This window comes from Chlorocebus sabaeus, chromosome 21, assembly GCF_047675955.1.
Source record: "Chlorocebus sabaeus isolate Y175 chromosome 21, mChlSab1.0.hap1, whole genome shotgun sequence".
Lineage (NCBI taxonomy): Eukaryota > Metazoa > Chordata > Mammalia > Primates > Cercopithecidae > Chlorocebus > Chlorocebus sabaeus.
Genome location: NC_132924.1, coordinates 60,078,222 through 60,099,203, shown reverse-complemented (window position 1 = coordinate 60,099,203; position 20,982 = coordinate 60,078,222). Strand labels below are relative to the sequence as shown.

Below are 20,982 nucleotides of genomic sequence, written 5' to 3'. Positions count from 1 at the left end.
GGCCACAGTAGGATGGAACAACAGACTTTAAGCCAAAAAAAAAAAAAAAAAGCTTAAAAAAAATAAACATACCCACAAATTCCCTTTGTCGGGTATCACTTTCCCCTTTTATCCCATTTAATTTGAAAGAAATGTATTTTGCCCTTGAGTGAACAGTGGAGTTATATACAAACATATTGCTGTATGGCCATGCACATACAATGAAGATTGCTGTTAACATTTCAAGTCTCAAATTAAACATTTTGTTTCAAGAAAAACTGGAAAGACATCTAACACTGCTTCATTAAACCAATTCTGCATTCATAATATCTTATCTATTCATGGACAATCTCCCTGTACCTGCCAATCCAGGATTTTAAAAGTACTGAAAGCCTAGAGATTGTTAAAGAAATCCCTGTACCAGTGCCTGTCATTGTAGTAAAAATAGGCTTGCAACTCTACTGTCTTCTATACGCAGACATTGATTTAAAAATTTACTACTCATCAGCAATTGCTTCCATTTACAATCAAGTGAAATTTCTCCATAGCCCAATTATACTATTTAATGGTAAAATGTTTGTAAGATTAAAGGAGATAACGATGGTGTCAATAAATCTCATTAGAAAACTTATCATATCATTTTTCCTAGTCCTTCAATGTTTGCTATTTTATCAATATCATCATCATCAGTAAACATGTACTGAATGTTTTTAATGTATACACACTGATTATTTTACAAAACCTGTCCCCTTGTGTTGCCTAAGAGCAAAGGAAGTGATACCATGTTGTTAATTCTTATGTTGGGCTATAAAGAAAAGATTCAGATGTGAGAACTTCAACTTTTCTGGAATAGAGGGCATTCCCCATTAAGATGTATGTTAAAACACCCTTTTGTTGGATTATAAAAATATTGAGTTGAATTATATGAAACTGTCATTTTTGTAGGGCAAAACCAGTCAATTATTGGGAATATTAAAGGGTTTAATGTTGTATGGCACTAGCTCATTGTAAACAATAAATTATAAGGAACCCATAATACCTTGACAGAGATATATACTGTTAGTATTTTGGTGTATTTCAGGCTAGTTTCTTAATATATGTATTTGAAATATATTCCCCAAATGCGATATTGTATATATAATTTGGATCTTGTATTTCTTTAGGCAATTATTCTTCAAAAATATGAGATTTTTTGAAAAATCATCCTGTGAGATGCATTCATTTTGTTAGATAAATTTTCATAATGTATTTAATCATCCCCTGTGATGCATTTTTATTGTTCATTTCTCTAATTATTTGGGAGGTTGAGCATTTCCTATGTCTACCAGCGTTCTGTATATATGTACGTCTTTGCAAATTTGTTCATGTTCTTATCCATATCTAAATTGGGTAATCTTTTTCTTAGTGGTTTGTAAGAGCTTTTTATATATTAAGGACACTAAACCTTTGCCATACTTTTTCAAATATTTTATCGTTTGCTTTTCAGCTTTATTTATAATATTTTAAGTTTAAAATTTTTATAGTCTAATGCATGAATCATTTCCTTTGTGACATTTTCTACTGTTTTGCACTTAGAAAACTCTACTCTCAGATCTGATATTTGTTTACATATTATTGTGTCATTTAAAAAATTAGTAATAGCTCTCTCCTATACACATACCTTTTGAAACTATAAAGCAGACTATGTACAAAATATAAAACAGGCCACTCACGTGGTATCCAAAGCTGAAAATGTCTTCAGCCTCCTAACCAGCACTAAATGTTACTAAATCAGGCCTGTTTCTAGCAAAATTTACAAGCAAACTCAGCTGTCTTCTTTTCTAAGGAAAATTTCCTGCTGCACAAAGGGTTACCTCTGAACAGTATCTCCATTATTTCACTCATGACTCCATTCCTAATTTTCTGTTTTCTGGCAGCTGCTCTCCAACTTACAAATAATGTGTGTCTTTGTTTAGAGTTCCTTAAAAAAACTGTATATTCTAAATGTGGAAGAAAGCTCAATTTATTTTACTTTGAAACCTGAGAAATCAATAACATGAACCATATGTTAATTATAGAACTTGGTGATAAATAAAGTAAGAAGTCCAGTGAAACTGTGGAGAAAGTGATGGTGGAGTTGAAACAGAAAAGAAGTCCTTTCTCTTGATGTGTGATGCTCTCATAAATCTCCTCACTTGGGAGGATACCAAAATGCAACTCTTTTTCTTAATTCGCTCCAATGTAATTTGTGTTTTACTTCCTTCCAAGTTCCCAAGTGTTTTTATTAGGATCTTACAGCAAAGATAAGACACATATCATGGGCTGTTAGTATAGTGGCAATATTAAGAAAAGATGATGTCAAAGACAAAACTTAATTGGTATTTATGTCCCTTTGTGGTGTTTATTTTGATTTACATAGTTTTGTATTAAAGATATAAAACAACTCATCTTTAGTTTCTGGTTGAAATATTAAAAGACTTGAGGTTTACAAGATCAATTGCTTTGATCAGAGTAATAATCATAATGGGGGGGACAAGAATTAGCATGTAATGTTTCAGGCACTTACGCTCAGCATAATCACATGCTTTTTAAAAAAGCACTTTTTTTGGGTTTACTTATGGTAAATAAATCTCTCCTCCTTTTCTGTGACCCATTCAACCAATTCTCTTCCTGTGATCACCAACCTATTTCTCGCCTATTCTGAACCCCATCCTCCTGACCCGGAATATATTTTGGTAGAGGAAGGAAGCAAAGGGAAGCAGGGCCCACACTCCTATCTTTTATACCATCTTAGTCTCAACAAACATTTCAAGTCTTCGGTTATGAGTAATGGTGAATTTCTCTGTTCCAGACTTAAATATTAACATATGATATATTAGTGAAATTAAAATTTCAACAAGTGTTCATTCTATACTAACCATATTCATAGAACATCTTAAATTGAGGATAGCCATTTCCAGATTGATCTAAATCTGATTGCTTAATAGTAAACTTACCTTTTAATGTTGCAGTTCCTAAACATAATTTTTATGCCTTGCAGTCCCCAATCTCGGCTACATTTGGTTTAATATTCTAATCTAAAAGTGGTGTGACTATACTACAGTAGAACGATAAATATTTTCTTTGGTTCTGGCCAAGAAAGAAAAAATTAACAAGTATGGTCAGTGACAACAGTGAACAATGGTAATATAAAAATCAGCAAAACTGCTAGCTTAAATTTGCTAAAGGCTTAGAAAGACAATTAGAAGAAAATGAGATTTTCAGTACTCATGGCTTTCAACATATGAGCCTTAGAGTACTAGGTTTAGCCACATTGGTGTCAGCACTAAAAACCTATGACTATGATCTATTTAAACTTCATTTAGTTTTGGTTCCTTACCAATAAAACAGGAGTAGGAATTCTGATCCATTACACTTGCAAGACTGGTAATGGTTTACTAATTTAAGACCCTAGAGAACTGTGAAATCATTAGTGTATATGAAACAAAAAGCAACTTTCAAAGGTCAAATCATGAATGAGTGATGAACACTATTTAAAGGGAAGATTTCTGTGTGGCTTAAAAATGTTTAGTTGGAATTCTCCTATTCCTAAGCATCTCTTTAATTTATATCTCCTATTAATCAGTAAGTGTTTTTCAATAGAACATTTTAAGGAATAAAACTTCAGTGCCTTTAAACAAGTTTTGTACATATGAATGACGTTAGTGAAAGCACCACACCTGATTTCACCTGGGCTTAGATTGCCTAAACCTACTGATTGGCTGGGGTTACCAATGCACAGGCAAGCAAATATTCCAGAGGTGTGAGTCATCTCAGAACGTAAGGGAGATGTTTTCCATTTCCCACTTGTGTCATATGACATACTGCGGGGGGGAATATGTCTTAAGCCACAGTGTCTGGTGTCACCAGCGGGTACTTATTAGAAACTCCCTCCTGAGACTATGTTTGACAATGAGGAATCAGGGCAGGATTGTCATGTTAAGTGAGCACCCCAGGTGGTGGTGATGCAGGTGATTCACTGACCACACTTGGAGAAACAGAGCACGGTGTTTACAAAGCCTTTATCAACCCTTTAATAGATGGTTACTCATTTTTGCAAAATCTGTTGGGTTAAAAAAAATCTGTTGGGTTTAGTTCATTTTCCAGGCATCCTAATTAATCTAACCATTACATGGTAGTAGTCAAGGTTTATTTGTCTTTTTTTTTTTTTTTTTTTTTTTGAGGCAAGGTCTTATGCTCTGTCACCCAGGCTGCTGTGCAGAGGTGTGATCATGCTTCACTGCACCCTGAATCTCCCAGGCTCAAGCAATCCTCCCACCTCAGTCTCCTGAGCAGCTGGGACTATAGGTACACACCACAACACCTGGCTAATTTTTGTATTTTTTGTCAAGACAGGGTTTCTCCATGTTTTGCCATATTGTCAAACTCCTGGGCTCAAGTGATGCATCCTCCTTGGCCTCCTAGAGTGTTGGGATAACAGGTGCGAGTCACTGTGCCCAGCCCACTTTGTCATTTCTGACATTCAAGGAATTCTCTTTACTTCCTAAAACTCCAAGTGTCACAGTGCCCAGATGCTAAGTCCTTGATTAAATATATGAATCCGTATTCAGGTCAACCTCTCCTCATTTGACTTACTGTAAGAATCAATCTTTCAGGACATCACGCTCTTAGAGGGTGATGATAAGAAAGAAGAAAAACAGAATGACAGTAACTACAACATTATTCGATATGCTGAAGACACCAGATTCTCATAACTGGCACTATGGGGTTTGCAAGGCTTCATTATACAACTTTTTGTGAAAGCACACATTCATTCAACAAATATTTACTAGAACCAGTAATTACTTTCTTAACTGCAATGAAAGGATTGTTTAACTTTTTCCACCTTGCCTAGGAATGAGAGGAATAAGATACTATCTCAGATAACTGATGGATACCCACTTTGTATGCCTTTCACTAATTTAAAATTTCGCAATGATAATATTGCAAATTGTTGGCAATTGCTCTAGTAGAGCGGTCCTTTTTTTCAACTTACAAACTCCACAATACATATGGGCATCTGAAATTTCTGGGTAAGAATAAAATTCAAATGAATAAATATAGTATAGTATTTTAAAGATTTTAAAAGATAACTTATTCCTTTGAAGCTTCTAGTTCTCGTGATGGGGATGGGGAAGACTGCATACAATTGGGATATACAGAAAGCAATTTTAAAGTGAAAAACGTGTCACTACAAAATTATTTTTTAGATATACACTCCTGAGGTATGAGAACAGGATCTAAGATTCATGACATCAATCAGTCTCTTCATTGAACTTGGTTCTCCATCCTTGGTATAAAATATATTTAAGCATCCCACCTTGGGGAAGAACAATTTCTGGAATTCAGTTAGTATTTTTGGAATTAGTCAGTACTATTTTAAGGAGAAAATACCTTATAGTTTTGGCGGGATCAGTTATTGGTTTTAGACTATGTCTAAACCAAGCCAAATTCTTAGCTACAACATAGATAATCCCAGTGTCCCGGCCCACCACAAAGAACGGAATGAGCAAATGCAAAGTGAATGTGCCGAGATATGGTATACCTTCAGCTTATTTTTCTGTAATATAAATATTTAAAAATTTTATCCTTGGAAAAGTACCATCTCCTCACTTATACAATGGTGGTATTGATGACTACATTTCTGAGTTAATTAACAGGTAAACACCTAGTACAGTCACAAACACGTGTTTGAGGATCCCCTATGTTCCAGGCAGTATGCTGACCATGGAGCTAGAGCAATGGACTAGAGTCTTGACTTAAAGTCTCACCTCGTTGGGAAAGATTAAAAAACAAACATAAAAAATAAATGAGATAATTTCAGCTAAGTGCTATGAAGAAGATAAAATAGGATAATGTGGTGTAATGTGATAAATTACAACTAGATGTGGAGTTGTAGCTGAGAGGGTCACAGAAGGAATGATGAAGACATGATATAAGCTAGAGGGTGTAGAGCATTCCAAACAGATGAAAAATCAGCACGGACACATGCTGAGCTAGAAGCAAGCTGGAGGAACAGAAAGAAGGCCACTGTGGCTGGAGAACCGTGGGCCCAAGGAAGGGTGGAGGCAGATCAGAAAGGCAGGGGGTGGGGATGGGGGGTGGGGAGCACTAGATCATGTAGGACTTCTGATGTTATTCTATAGGTCATGAGAAACCACTGGAGCTAAGTTTTCAGTAGGGGAGTTAGAGAATTTTATTTCTGCTTTAATAAGGTCCCTCCGGTTGTTAAACAGAGGATGGTCCATAAAGGTGCAGGAACAGCAGTGGCATGTTGAGTTAGGAAGCTGGTTAATGGGTTAAACTAGAGCTATAGCAATGAAGATACTGAGAAGTAGTCAGATTGGGGATATCTTTTGGGGATAACACCAAAAGCACTTACTGATGGATTAGATGAAGACTGTGAAGGAAAGCAAAAAATCAAGAATTATGCGTAAGCTTGGTGCTCAAACAACTGGGCAGATAGGGAAGGCTTGAGTTGGGCAGAGGATTCTCAGTCAATGTTTTACATGGTTAACTGACTATCTGTACCAAGAGCATGTGGGAGAGGAGAATAGGTATTTGAAGATTCTGGACTAAATGACATCACTTGATTAGAAAGCATAGCCAAGGAAAAGAAGAAGGCTGACAGTGAAGCCTTGGATGTTCCAATGTTTAGAGGAAGAAGAGCCAAAAAAAGAGACTGCAACCAAGGAGTTTAGCACAGGCTAAATTTAGATGAGAAATATCCTTCCTTCTACGCAGAAGAGCACTCGGCTATCCGTTGCCATGGTGATATAAATGGGTATATACTACCTGCAAGTTTTAATGGACTTTGTAAACAGATTCAATGCCTAGGGTGAGGAAGCACTTTCTAAAGAGATTCCAACTTATCTGTTATTAGCTGAATCTAAGTGTCATTTGCCTATTTAGTGAGTCATTATTTATTTAGTGAGTCAGTCTTACAGTACCTTTAGAAAGAAACTAGCTTTTCTTAAACCCATATTTCCTATCTTCTGCCCTTTTACATTAATGTTGCTTTTTATAGGGTTGGAGACTTTTAAAATCCCACTAAATAACTCTGTTATATTTGCTATTAGAATATCATATACATGCATAATTCTGTCCTCTTTCTCTTCTGATATTTTCAGCTACCATAAGGGTTAGGAATTTGCAAAAGGATTTGTTTCTGAGAGTCTTCAGAATCTGGACTGCATAAAATTGTTCTCCTTTAAGAAGCTGCTTGAGTTAGTGAGTTTTCCCTTGGAATGAAAGATACTTGAAAGCACAATATGTATGTTTCTGATTGGAGCAGGGGGAAATGAATGAAATTATTAGTAAGATTACAGTAAGATTACACTGAAATCTTACAAATTAGGAAGATTACACTGAAGATTTTATTTCTCTCTACACTTTAGATTTGGGCTTCTGGGTTTAGTAGTATAAACTCCCACAGTTGTTAGAGCTCACTCACTCTACCTTTCCCCCTGAATTTGGAATATACTCAGTATTGATTCACTATCCTTTCATCCTTCAAATCATCTCTCCTGTTCCACTCAGTGGTCAGCTGCTGCCACTGCTTTGATTTATCCCCCTGTCTACTCTGAGGTTGTCTGCTTAATTTCTGCTTAGCAGCACAGTCTTTAAAAAAAAACCCCAAATCTCAAAAGTCTCAGTATATGTGGGGGCAGAGGGATGCGGAGTGGGGAGGGGCAGTAAAGTTGTGGTTCTGTGGAGAAAATATTTCTTTGGAGTCAAAAGACTATATTAAAAGCTGGTCTTCCACAGAATATAGGTCACATTCCTGGTAAAAGTTTAGATGCCTGTTTTTTAAAAAACAATGCCTCTACATACCATAGTTAATATACTATAAATGATACACTTTGAATAAGGGATAATAAGGGTCTACAATTGTGCATAAATCAACTAGGTAAAACACTATAATAGCCAATCCTGTAAAAAGCTACATTAATGGAGAAAGGCAGAAGAACTAAAAATGAAAGAATCTTGGGACTCAGGTTGGAGAGAGCTTAAAGCCAGGGGAAGCCGGGGGAGAGTTCTGGAGAGTAGAGGGATGCTAGAGGTGGGAGGCTGATAGCGGTGGTGCGAGTTTGTAGGGGGGTAGAGAGTGAAAAGAAAGGATATAGAAAACATAGGGTCTTGAGTGCCAAGAAGAAAATAAACTGGGAAACTACATTGGCAAGTTAAGAGCCTTGAAAGATCCACTATACTGTGAGGAGTGAACTATTTTAAGTTAAATTGCATTAGGTTAAGGCCCATCTTACAGGAAAAGATGGCATCACTGATCTATGACGTCTTTTACACCAGAACTATGTTATTCCAACATTCGACTTTGCTTCTTTAAAGAGATTTTATTGAGCAGTCCTCTCAGGTATCTTTCACAAGTGTATTTTCTTTTTAAAATTATTTCCTGTTACTATGAAAAGTAGTTTGCATCAAATACCAGGAAAGATGTGTGTGTGTGTGTTTTTAAAAACATGGTCTGTTCAATTAGTGCAGCTATGATATTAGATTGAAAAAAATTTCCTTCCAAGATCTTTATCATTATGGTAGAGTATTTGTTCTTTGAATTTCTTGCCTTGTTTTTGGGATCACCTTATTATGCAACATCTGCTCTGAATTTCAAATGTGATAAACAGAGTATGAGTGTCGGTGGCAGATGGCTAATGACCAGCAGCGACAGGGCATTCAAGCCTGCCTTGTTTTCTGGGAAGCGATATTTTCATGTTAATTTGCTCTGTGTCCTGCAAAGATGAGACAAATCACCTGCTCGTAATTCAGGCAAAATGGAGACCACCAGGAACTAAGAGGGGCCATGGCTTGATTCCTTTAGGAGTGAGAAGAGAAGAAGATCTGAGAGACTTTCCTCATCTGCAGTACAGGGACCAGTCAATCACTTTGCATTATGTCAAACTGAGAAAGATGAATCAGCCCTGGGCATCCCATACTGACATCAGAGCCACTGTTTACTGCAAGCAGATATTATTCATGAGAACAGATATTTCCCAGAGGCAGAAAACAGGTGCTATTAACAGTGTGTGTCAGTCTCTGAAGTCTGGGTTTTGTAAAATAAACCTAATAGTGTGTTTTATCTCTTACTGAGAATATTACAACCAATAGAAAACTCCAAAAAACATTCAATTGAAGATAAAATGAAATCTAATTCACAGAGAAAACGACCTACACAGACATGAACGTGGAGCTTTTCTGGCCCTCTCAAGCTCTATAGAATTCATTTATCATAAAGATACATAAATAAAAAAAATTTTATTCCAAGATTGAATCATCAAAAGAGGCCATATGGTCTTGAGCTCAAAGAACCCTGTCCTATTTTTGAGGCTGCTGTTCTTTTGTGTGACCTTTCAGTGCCTCACACTTGTGAAACTATATTGCCAATTGCATTAAACATTTCTTTTTAATCAAACATGTTACATGCAGTTTCACGCACAGAATGTCCACAGAATAATTCTAGGTTTTCAAAGAGTTTATAAAATAGTTGAGAAGCCAGGTCATATCCTAGAAAAGATTAATGTATTATACAGACAAGTCTAAATACCAAATGAATGAGTTAGTAAAAGAGGGCATTACATTTGGAAAAGCCTGTACAGGAGAATATTTTACATAAGAGTCTCTCCCCATCTATATTTTGCTGTGTACAGTTCTTTTTCTAGGCGGCAGTTACAAATGACTAAGAAAAATGGTGAGGAAATTTCTTTACAGTTCTTTCTGACCCTGTCTCCTAGAATGGCAGATGAAAGCATGAAAGAAAAAAATAAAAATCTAAGAGTGGTTTTTTTTCTCATAAAGCTCCATGAATAAAAAAAGGTGCTATATAAGCATAGATACTCTGAATTTATCATGTACCCTAAGAGAAAAAATAACACAATCATTAAGGTGTCAATTATTGCCTCATAAATCTCAGCATGGAAACCCAGGAAGGCAATATTAAATCTCAAATGAGCCAATAAAAATTTAATAAAGATGGCACTGAACTCCTCCACAAGTAAACAGACCCAAAGATAATATTCTGAATTAGAAAGAGGAAAGTCAGATACGTCAACAATAAGCTTATGAGGGAAAATTAGAATATCTGTTGACTTCACAGGACAGCAGCCAATAGGCTGCCTTATGCGAATGTCATTGTCAACCAAGAATGGATGCAACTTAAGGATATCAAGAAAAGAGGTTAAATAATGTGATGAAAACCCCAAGATGAGGTATGAAGGTGATTTCTATGTATGCTTATTTTGTTTTCAGAATAAGGTATATTTAATCACGTTGGAAAGAATCACCATGATTTTATTTTATTCTCAACTTCTCAATGAAAATGTTCAGTTCAGGCCTATACTCTTAACGTATTTTATTAAAGTCCCATATGAGCACCATGCAATAATTAGTTTCCCCGATGAGTTCACTCAACTATCAACCTTTATGAGTACTTATGGCTTTATGGTGTGGTTTAATGTCTTTTTTATTTTTTGAAAACAAATGGCATTTAAATGCCCTTCAAAAATTGGTAGGTGATATAAGTAAGCTGGAAAAATAAGACCATCATGGGCTCTTTTCTAACAAACATGTTGATGAAATGATAAGCAAAATGATGTTACCCATATGATATCTAGTAAGACACCATGGAGCATCCTAGTTTTATTCAAGTACTGCCCAACTAATGCAATGTATGTCCTGAATGTGCATTAGAATATCCTGAATTTCAGTGGCCTGTTAACAGGTAAACAGTGCCACAGAAAACACAGCACTGGGTAGAGGAAAGTGGGTAGAGGAAAATCCCCTGAGCTTAAATGATCTTAGATGAGGTCTTGCTTTGATTTTCTATTTTAATATATTTCATGTTAAAATATCTGGCCGGGCATGGTAGCTCACGCCTGTAATCCCAGCACTTTGGGAGGCCAAGAGGTGGGCAGATCACGGGGTCAGTAGTTTGAGACTAGCCTGACCAACATGGTGAAACCCTGACTCTACTAAAAATACAAAAATTAGCCAGGTGTGGTGGTGCACGCCTGTAATCCTAGCTACTGAGGAGGCTGAGGCAGGAGAACCGCTTGAACCTGGGAGGCAGAGGTTGCAGTGAGTCGAGATCACACCACTGCACTCCAGCCTGGCGACAGAGCAAGACTCCGTCTCAAATAAATAAATAAAAATAAAATATCTTATGTATAATTATTTAACAACATGATTTGTTCTAATCTATGCAAGACAATGTCAATATTAATATTAATGATTTGGATCCTTTGAAAAGTAATTTAAATTTAAGTATTTAAAGAACAGTTTGGTACAATATAGATCATGCTTACTTATATATTAGTCTGTTCTTTACTTGAAAATACCCCTAAACTACTTAAATAACCATACAGAACATGTACCACATGCTTGTGTTTGCATTTTATCTCTTCTTCTATACTCTAACGGTCCTTCAGGGCAGGTCCTCTCTTTCTCACGCCTAATTCAATTTTGTGTCCCTGAACTGCCTAGCACAGAACCCTCCATGCAGAGTGAATATTCAATACATATCTGTACAAGTATAGTCAGAGAAGCTCTTATTACAACACAGCATTCTATATAAAGAGTCAATTTCTGTGTTCCCAATAGGTTGTTCATAATAACAATATTTGCTTGATCTAGTTATGAAGACTTCCCATAAATGAGCCTATATAACAACAAAATATTTCTGTTCTCTGGTTGTGTGCTTTAAAATTTCAATTAACCAGAATTCAGATTATCCCACTTAGCAGCTGTTTATTCTGCATTCCAATTCTTAAAAGCAAGTTAATCACAGAAAAAAAAGATACAAGTGTTGATTAAAAATAATTTTGTATCAGTTATACATTCAGCCTAAAACTATCTATTTGATGGTTTTATTATGCTTTTAAATGATTATTCAAGTTTTCAACAATGACCTTAAAGCATCACAAACACTCAAATTATTTTTTTAAAAATCACATATTTAATAAGGAAAGAAAGTAGGCTAGTATAGTTCAGAATTTTTTTTAAAAAATTAAGAATGAAGATAAAAGAGTCTTCTAATTAGCTTTTAAGTTAGCAAAAAATGTTCAATTAACCACTAACATATAAGTTAACTGCCTGAAATATTTCATTTGACTACGGTTTATTTTACTATGAAAACATCAATACACCATTAGCCACAAACCTTCAATAACCAGAGGCCCTTGCCCCTAACTCCACCTCTTATCTGCCTATTTGGATCAAGGGGTGTTGATGTTAATGGCTGAAGAAATTTAACAGCCTCCAGGACAATCTCCTGTTTAACACGGAATGAAGTGACATTCCCTTTCCTGGAGATAGACAAAAAGCTCAGAAAAAAACATTTAACTTTTAATGTCACCTTGTTCAAGAGCTTCTGGCAACAATCACCTCCTTCTAGCAAGCCTCCAGCTCCATCTTGGCTCAGCAGCTGCCCCGCCATCTTCTCCTCCCCTTTCCTGCTTTGGTGACCACCATTCTGCCTGTTCCTTTTTCTATCCTGCTTGCCCCTCCACCCTCACCCTTGAGATCCCCCCCATTCCACTTAATTTCTACTTGCGCCTGATCAAACTTGAGTCTAGTGAACCACTCTGGCTTATCAACATTTTAACTGCACAGATGCCTTTGCAAATGATTCCTCCAATATCCTAAGAGAATTTAATGCAATGCTCAAAAGATCTATGCAGGTGGTAATGTAAGATATAAAATACATGGTTGCCTCATCTGTCTGTTTAAAAAAAAAAGATACTCCCCAAATAACTTTGACCTTAGAAATGTATCAGAAAACATCAATGATTATTTTGATAGTCTACGTTTAAAGCCTTTGAAAGTCATTTTAAAAATAATTTTGAAAATACTTATATCTAAATAAAGAATGACAATGTGTCTTATTTACTTAGTACCTATGTGTATAAATCATTGTGTAAGACACTGTCAGGACATGAGGATGATTGAATACATGAGATCTGTACATTAAAAAATCCCAATTAAAGGTAGAAAACAAGATAAAAAGGTAGAGATATGTAGAACAAGTGTTATAAGGCACATGAGATTACATCCAGCTATAAGAGTTGATCAAATGGCATTTGAGACGGCACTTGAAAAATTTAGGTAGATAGCTTGGTGAGAAGGAGCAAAAGAAATGGCATGAGAAGGAAGGCCACCAAGGTGGAAAATCACAGATCATACTAAGAGAATGGTGAGCAGTCCAATTTGGCTAGAAAACTGTGTGAGAAAAAGGACTATGCCCTGCTCTGCATGCCGAACACGGGGTTTCTGACAAACTCATAAAAGAGAGAACTAAAGCTTCAGGGGTAGAATAGAATGCCAGAGGAAAGAGGGGTGCAGAGATAGAAGATGGTCAAGAACAGGTAGCTATCAGGCATACCTACATTTAGAGGGCCTTAATGTCCTTGAAACTGCTCAGGAAAAAATGGGACTATTGTTAAGCACCAGATTCTTTAATGAGAGCCACATGGGAAAAAACCAGAATATTAATCTAAAACAAAAGGAATAAATTATTCAATATGTCAAATTCTAAATATCAGTATGTGAGAACGTCATTTAGCTATCACTAAAGACATTTCTTATTCTGTTGAGAAGATAAACTATTTTTTGTTATTAACTTCTATCTAGAATGATGGTGAATTCTGTAACTCATTTCAAAACAATGAATGATAAGGCAGGAGTCTGTTTAACTAAGCTACCTAATTCACATAGACAAAAAGGTTTTCATGAAGACCCGCACATGAGGTGCATAAATCTAAAAGATCTACCAAGTTCAGTTAAGCAGAATGCAAATAACAACAAAAACTATATCAGTAGCATTTTCCATTAGACTTAAAGGTAGGAAGAACTTCTAGTCAATACACTGCATCTAGTTTACTGACCTCTAAGGGTAGAAAGCATGGCTCAATCATCTTCCAATCCCAGGAGTTTGGCATAGTATCTGGTTACTTAGGCTTCCCTATAAACGTTTTATGAATAAGAAAAATGAAGAAAGAAGGAGGACCTAATAAGTAGTATTTCAGATTCACACAGCATTGGTTGTGTTGTCATAAAACACAATGTGCTCATGAATAATGCTCAAATTATGTCCTTCATAGACAATGAACCATCAGAGAAAGACTGAGCTACACTTACTAAACTATGTTTTCTAAGGTCTGACAATGTACAAATAGATATTTTTAAATAATTTTAATATGCATTAGAACTAGTTTTTCTTTCCACTTAATTCTAAAATTAACTAACTAGAACTCATATGTCCGTATTTTGAACATCTCACTTAGTTGATGAACTGGAATATATCCCAATCTTTGAAGATTTTCTTTGATTTTTTAAACTATATACCGAATTCTAAAAGTCATAACTCTGGAAATTTTCATAAGGAATGAAAGCCACTGCTTAACATACTGTAATAGTCGACTGCCTGATAAGACATGAAGATGATTCTTGATACCTTTATGGTTTCAGTGGGCACTCCAGGCTCTGGAACTTTATCCAAGTAAGTGGTCAAGTCTTGATCGACATGTTCAAACACTAAAGTTAGTTTGGTTTCTCTGTCTGTTCGTGACACTGTGCACACATCAAACAACCTAGAAGAAAAAACAAAGAGGTTAAGTAGGTGGCAATAAGCAAAGAAGTACCCTGTATGTTTTATACATATTGCTCAATTTGGTCTCATAATAGAAAAAACAAAAGGCCAGTGTTGATCATTTCTTATGATCATATGTAAAAATACCAAATGAGATCTGATACTTTAATAAAAATATGAAGTTCAGGAGAGGGGAACTCAGAGTGTGTGGTTAAGCACGAGAACATCTATAGTAACAATGAGAAAGCAACGCCATTGGAGCACAAGAACGCTTGGAGAGTTTTCTTAGTTAGGACCTTAGATAGAACTTGCCAATGGGGATAATTTCAAAAACTTGATGTCTAGGCAAAATATATTTCTTCTTAGCTCACAGTTTGAGAATTATTAGAGATAGATTGAGCATCTTTTGGAGATGCTGAAGGCTGTAATCAAGATTTTCCTGGAATTTAAGGTGTCACAACCACATCTGTGAAAACAAATATGATGGAATATGGAGAAATTTTTAGTTTATTTCTAAGACAGCCCTCATCCTGCTGAGTCAAATCATTCCCTGGAAAGGGCACACATTCTTAGTTTTTAAAATTCCAGAGCCATGTTAATCAACATTGTGAAGTTTAAACATTTTCTTTTTCGGGGGTAGGGGGACCTGTATTGGTAAACTATATTGCCCTTAAATAATAAAGCAACAGATTAACAAATATTTTGGATGGGTGAATCCAGTTTCTTCCATAAAAATCTTAAAATAAGTTGAAATTTAAGTTTTAAAAACTAAGCCTTCAGGAGTCAAAAGAATATTCAAGCCAAAGGACAAAATTTCCTTTAGTTTCAACCAAAGTACACTATTTAGCACAACAGATTCTCAACAAATGTTTGAAGAATTAAACTACCCATAAATAAGCTGTAGGTACATTTCTTAACAAGAATGTAATATAAATACTAAGAAAAAGCTAATAAAATACTATTCATATTACTTTCTTTAATTTTTTTAAAAAATTGAATAAATGCCTTCTTCAAAGAAACTAACTATAAATGTGCATAGAGTCCAATAACTAATGCACAGGGTTGACTATCAATTATCCTGCTTATATATTACCTCCCTTAATTTTTAAAAATTATATTTTAAGTTCTAGGATACAAGTGCAGAATGTGCAGGTTTGTTACACAGGTATACATGTGCTATGGTGGTTTGCTGCACCCTTCAACCGTCATCTACATTAGGTATTTCTCCTAATGCTATCTCTCCCCTAACCGCACCCCCCCCCCGCCGCCCCCAACAGGCCCTGGTGTGTGATGTTCCCCTCCCTATGTCCATGTGTTCTCATTGTTCAACTCCCACTTATGAGTGAGAACATGCGGTGTTTGGTTTTCTGTTCCTGTGTTAATTTGCTACAATAATGGCTTCCAGCTTCACCCATGTCCCTGCAAAGGGCATGAACTCACATCCTTTTTTATAGCTGCATAGTATTCCACAATGTATATGTGCCACATTTTCTTTATCCAGTCTATCACTGATGGGCATTTGGGTTGGTTCCAAGTCTTTGCTCTTGTGAACAGTGCTGCAATAAACATATGTGTGCATGTGTCTTTATAGTAGAATGATTTAGAATTCTTTGGGTATATACTCAGTAATGGGATTGCTAGATCAAATAGTATTTCTGGTTCTAGATCCTTGAGGAATTGCCACACTGTCTTCCACAATGGTTGAACTAATTTACACTCTCACCAACAGCGTAAAAGCATTCCTGTTTCTCCACATCCTCTCCAGCGTCTGTTGTTTCCTGACTTTTTAATGATTGCCATTCAAACTGGCATGAGATGGTATCTCATTGTGGTTTCGAGTTGCATTTCTCTAATGACCAGTGATGATGAGCTCTTTTTACATATGTTTGTTGGCCGCATAAATGTCTTCTTTTGAGAAGTGTCTGTTCATATCCTTCACCCACTTTTTGATGGGGTCATTTTTTTCTTGTAAATTTGTTTTAAGTTCCCTGTAGATTCTGGATATTAGCCCTCTGTCAGATGGACAGATTGCAAAAATGTTCTCCCATTCTGTAGGTTGCCTATTCACTGATGATAGTTTCTTCTGCTGTGCAGAAGCTCTTTAGTTTAATTAGATCCCATTTGTCAATTTTGGCTTTTGTTGCCATTGTTTTTGTTGTTTTAGTCATGAAGTCTTTGCCCATGCTTCTGTCCTGAATGGTATTGCCTAGGTATTCTTCTAGGGTTTCTATGGTTTTAAGTCTTACGTTTAAGTCTTTAATCCACCTTGAATTAATTTTTGTATAAGGTGTAAGGAAGGGGTCCAATTTCAGTTTTCTGCATATGGCTAGCCAGTTTTCCCAACATCATTTATTAAATAGGGTATCATTTCCCCATTGCTTGTTTTTGTCAGGTTTGTCAAAGATCAGATGGTTGTAGATATGTGGCATTCTTTCTTGTTTTTCTTTATTTTTTGGTGATGGAGTTTCGCTCCTGTTGCCCAGGCTGGAGCGCAATGGCACCATCTTGGCTCACCACAATCTCCGCCTCCCAGGTTCAAGCAATTCTCCTGCCTCACCCGAGTACTACTCACACCCGAGTGGCTGGGATTGCAGGTATGGGCCACCATGCCCAGCTAATTTTGTATTTTTAGTAGAGACAGGGTTATTTCATGTTGGTCAGACTGGTCTCGGAACTCCCGACCTCAGGAGATCTGCCCACCTCAGCCTCCTAAAGTGTTGGGATTACAGGTGTGAGCCACCATGCCCGGCCATGTGGCATTATTTCTGAGGCTTCTGTTTTGTTCCATCGGTCTATATATTTGTTTTGGTACCAGTACCATGCTGTTTTGGTTACTGTAGCCTTGTAGTCTAGTTTGAAGTCAGGTAGCATGATGCCTCCAGCTTTGTTCTTTTTGCTTAGGATTGTCTTGGCTATATGGGCTCTTTTTTGGTTCCTTATGAAATTTAAAGTAGTTTTTTCTAATTCTGTGAAGAAAGTCAATGGCAGCTTGATGGGGATAGCACTGAATGTATAAATTACTTTAGGCAGTATGGCCATTTTCACAACACTGATTCTTTGTGTCCACGAGCATGGAATGTTTTTCCATTTGTTTGTGTCCTCTCTTATTTCCTTGAGCACTGGTTTGTAGTTTTCCTTAAAGAGGTCCTTCACATCCCTTGTTGGTTGTAGTCCTAGGACCTCTGCTAAACTTTTAATGACTTGCTGGTTCACCATGTCATCCTACTGCATTTCTGGGCTTTATGGACCCCACATTTGGTATTTCTCTGTGAATCTATACTAAATTTTAAAGGAAACTAAAAACAAACAAATAAACAACAACAAAAAACACCAAAAAAACCCCCCACTACTGTAATTAGGTTAAATCTGGCAGGTCAAAAAACAGAACACCAACAACTACACACACTTCATAGCCAGATCCACACTTCTTTTTAATTATGGGCAGTTTGGGGTGAGTCATACAACTCCATTGAAATTAACCAGAATCCACTGAAAATTTTTTCCTCACATTTATCTACTTCCAACATTCTGGTTTTTAAGTTTTAATATCCATTCCTAAATTTAGTATTTTCCCCTAATGTTACTTATTCTGGAAAATTATTCTGATAAAGTAAAATTTCCTAACAGATTTATTAAAGATAGTACCATAAATCATAATAAGTTCCACACTCTAAAAATACGATTGCTATCATGCATGAATTTAATATGTGGGAAGTTTATCAAAACAGTTCTTTTGGCTTGAAAATTCAAGATAACTACAATTATTCACAGGCTTTTAAAAGCCAGTTTATTGATATTAAATCCACATACTTGGACAACTTCACTCTTTTCTTCCTATTGAAGAAGAAAATGGAGTTCCACAATCTCCAACTTTCTTTATATCTGCACCTTGTATTTTTGTAATAAAATAAAAGAGCAGTGAACCAAAAATGGCATGTCCCTAAAGTCAAATACAAACACAGAGCTGTTTCATACTATGACCACTTCAGTTGTGTTTCTGAAACATTACTTTACAAATATTTCACATTATAATTAATACATTTAGTGAAAAAATTACATTGCTTACCACTACCTGGAATTAATAGTAATTTTAGTAACTCCAGTTCTTACTGCATTTATAGTTTATCATATACATAAACGATATTATAGTAATTTCCACAAGAAAAAAAATTCTGATGGGGGCATAACTGGAGAATAAAGTGATCCTAAAACACTGCTGAAACAAAAAGTCATCTGCCCCCCTAGACCGTTGTCTTAGAAGTTACCTAACAACCCTGGCAGTATGCCCTGTTGCTTCATCTCACTGAAACCGTTTTCAAGCACTCTTTGCATGACACAATTTAAAAATAACATCTAACCCACCCAAGTTGCTTTCCTCAGAGTTATACTGCTCTCTTCAAAATATTAAGACTCATTGATGCCACCTGCAGCAACTGGACTCCAGGCCTCAGTTTCAGTGGATGCTCAAGATAGGAAAGGTGAGCTCACTGAAGCCACTATTAATTGTCCTAAATAATAAACCTTAGAGAAAAAGCACTCATTTCAATCAGTAGTTTTTAAAACATGAAATTTTAAAGAGATGTGTAACAGTCCATAGAGCAGAACATTTTCATGTAAATTTTAATGTATATACTTGCATACTCTTAAAAAATGGTATTGGGTAGAAGTGACTCCCCCAGGTTCAAGGAAATAATCCTTTTTAATTTTTAAGGTGCCATTATTACTAACTTCATTTGGGAAATGGAGCATATTAGAGACTCCTCGAGACATTCACAAATGGCATTAAGGGACATCAAAGTCCTAAGGGTGCCTGTAAGATACTCTCTTTTTTGGCTCCAGTGCTGGCTAGCCATCATCCACATCCTACAGACCCAGTACTCCATGGAAGACATCTGGGGAAATATTGCTCTTCATTAAACCATGAAATTTTGTCTGACTTAAATTATGTCTGATTAACGGTTAGCAAACATTATTGTAGTAAAAATTAACAGTTACATTAGTCACAACGCGTAGGAAATGCATTTTGAATAAACGGTTGTAAACATTAATCTTAGAAATATTAGAATATAATATTTATGATGCTTTTCTGTCTGTAATGACTCCCTCTGGAATTGCCCCAAATCAAATAATAGTCACTTTGGTGGGCAATACAGAGAAAACAGAAACTTTACTTTTATTTATTTATTTATTTTGTAAGATGGAGTCTCACTCTGTCGCCCAGGCTGGAGTGCGGTGGTGCAATCTCGGCTCACTGCAACTTCCTGGGTTCAAGCGATTCTCCTACCTCATCCTCCTGAGTAGCTGGGACTACAGGCGCATGCCACCATGCCTGGTTAATTTTTATATTTTTAGTAAGGATGGGTTTCACCATGTTGGCCAGGCTGGCCTCGAACTCCTGACCTCAAGTGATCTGCCTGCCTTGGCCTCCCAAAGTGCTGGGATTACAAGCATGAGCCATTGTGCCTGGCCAGAAACTTTAATATAACAAATGAGTTTCATATAAAACAACTGAGCTAAATATGAATTAAAATCCCTGGTATTTGGCTAGAGATAAACAATCTGTAATATATTTATATAAATCAATAAGGAATGTGGCTAGGCTACCTAGAACTCCAATACTTGTAAAACAAAAGAGTCAGACAGGTCTGAACATTTAAATGTAAAAACTGGAAAACAGACTGGAGGCGGTGGCTCATGCCTGTAATCCCAGCACTTTGGGAGGTTGAGGCAGGCGGATCATGAGGTCAGGAGATCGAGACCATCTGGCTAACATGGTGAAACTCCGTCTCTATTAAAAATACAAAAAAATTAGCTGGGCGTGGTGGCGGGCACCTGTAGTCCCAGCTACTCAGGAGGCTGAGGCAGGAGAATGGCATGAACCTGGGAGGTGGAGCTTGCAGTGAGCCAAGATTGTGCCACTGCACTCCAGCCTGGGTGACAGAGCCAGACTCCGCCTCACAAAAAACTGGAAAATAACTTCAACTGCATGATTCCGTACATTGAACAACATTTTAAGACTTTCTAAATCCCTTTTTTTTTTTTTTTTGCTAGATGATCTGTAACCTGACAAAAATACCATTTCAAGAATTACATGACAGCAGTTCCCTAAGAAAAATGTAATCACAAAGTACTGAATATGAACAAAATATCTCAGATGACTTTTAAAGGAAAGGAAAATTACCATTAAATATTTGTCCATTAGAGCTTAGCATAATGTGATCCAAGTGAATGTTCAAAAAGTAAAAGTGCAAACTGGTTATCAGCATTAACTAAGGCTATGCATTCAGTTTAGCTGCGCAAAATGCAATCCAAAAAAGGCAGATAGGTCGTTATCATTTCACAATTAAGTTGGCCAAGCCCCTAACTCTCCCACAAAGTAAGTTCTCTTGCTG

General features: G+C 36.4%; 1 protein-coding gene across 4 annotated transcripts in view; it reads right to left on the bottom strand.

The window, feature by feature from the left end:
• The window catches only part of CDK6 (cyclin dependent kinase 6), a 236,277-nt gene that overhangs the window by 158,167 nt on the left and 57,128 nt on the right, over window positions 1-20,982 (bottom strand). For all 4 annotated transcript variants that reach the window (XM_007982158.3, XM_038004360.2, XM_007982159.3 and 1 more), the window contains exon 3: window positions 14,456-14,591. In XM_007982158.3, coding sequence (XP_007980349.1) covers window positions 14,456-14,591 — 136 coding nt within the window. The remainder of the gene's footprint in view (window positions 1-14,455; window positions 14,592-20,982) is intronic.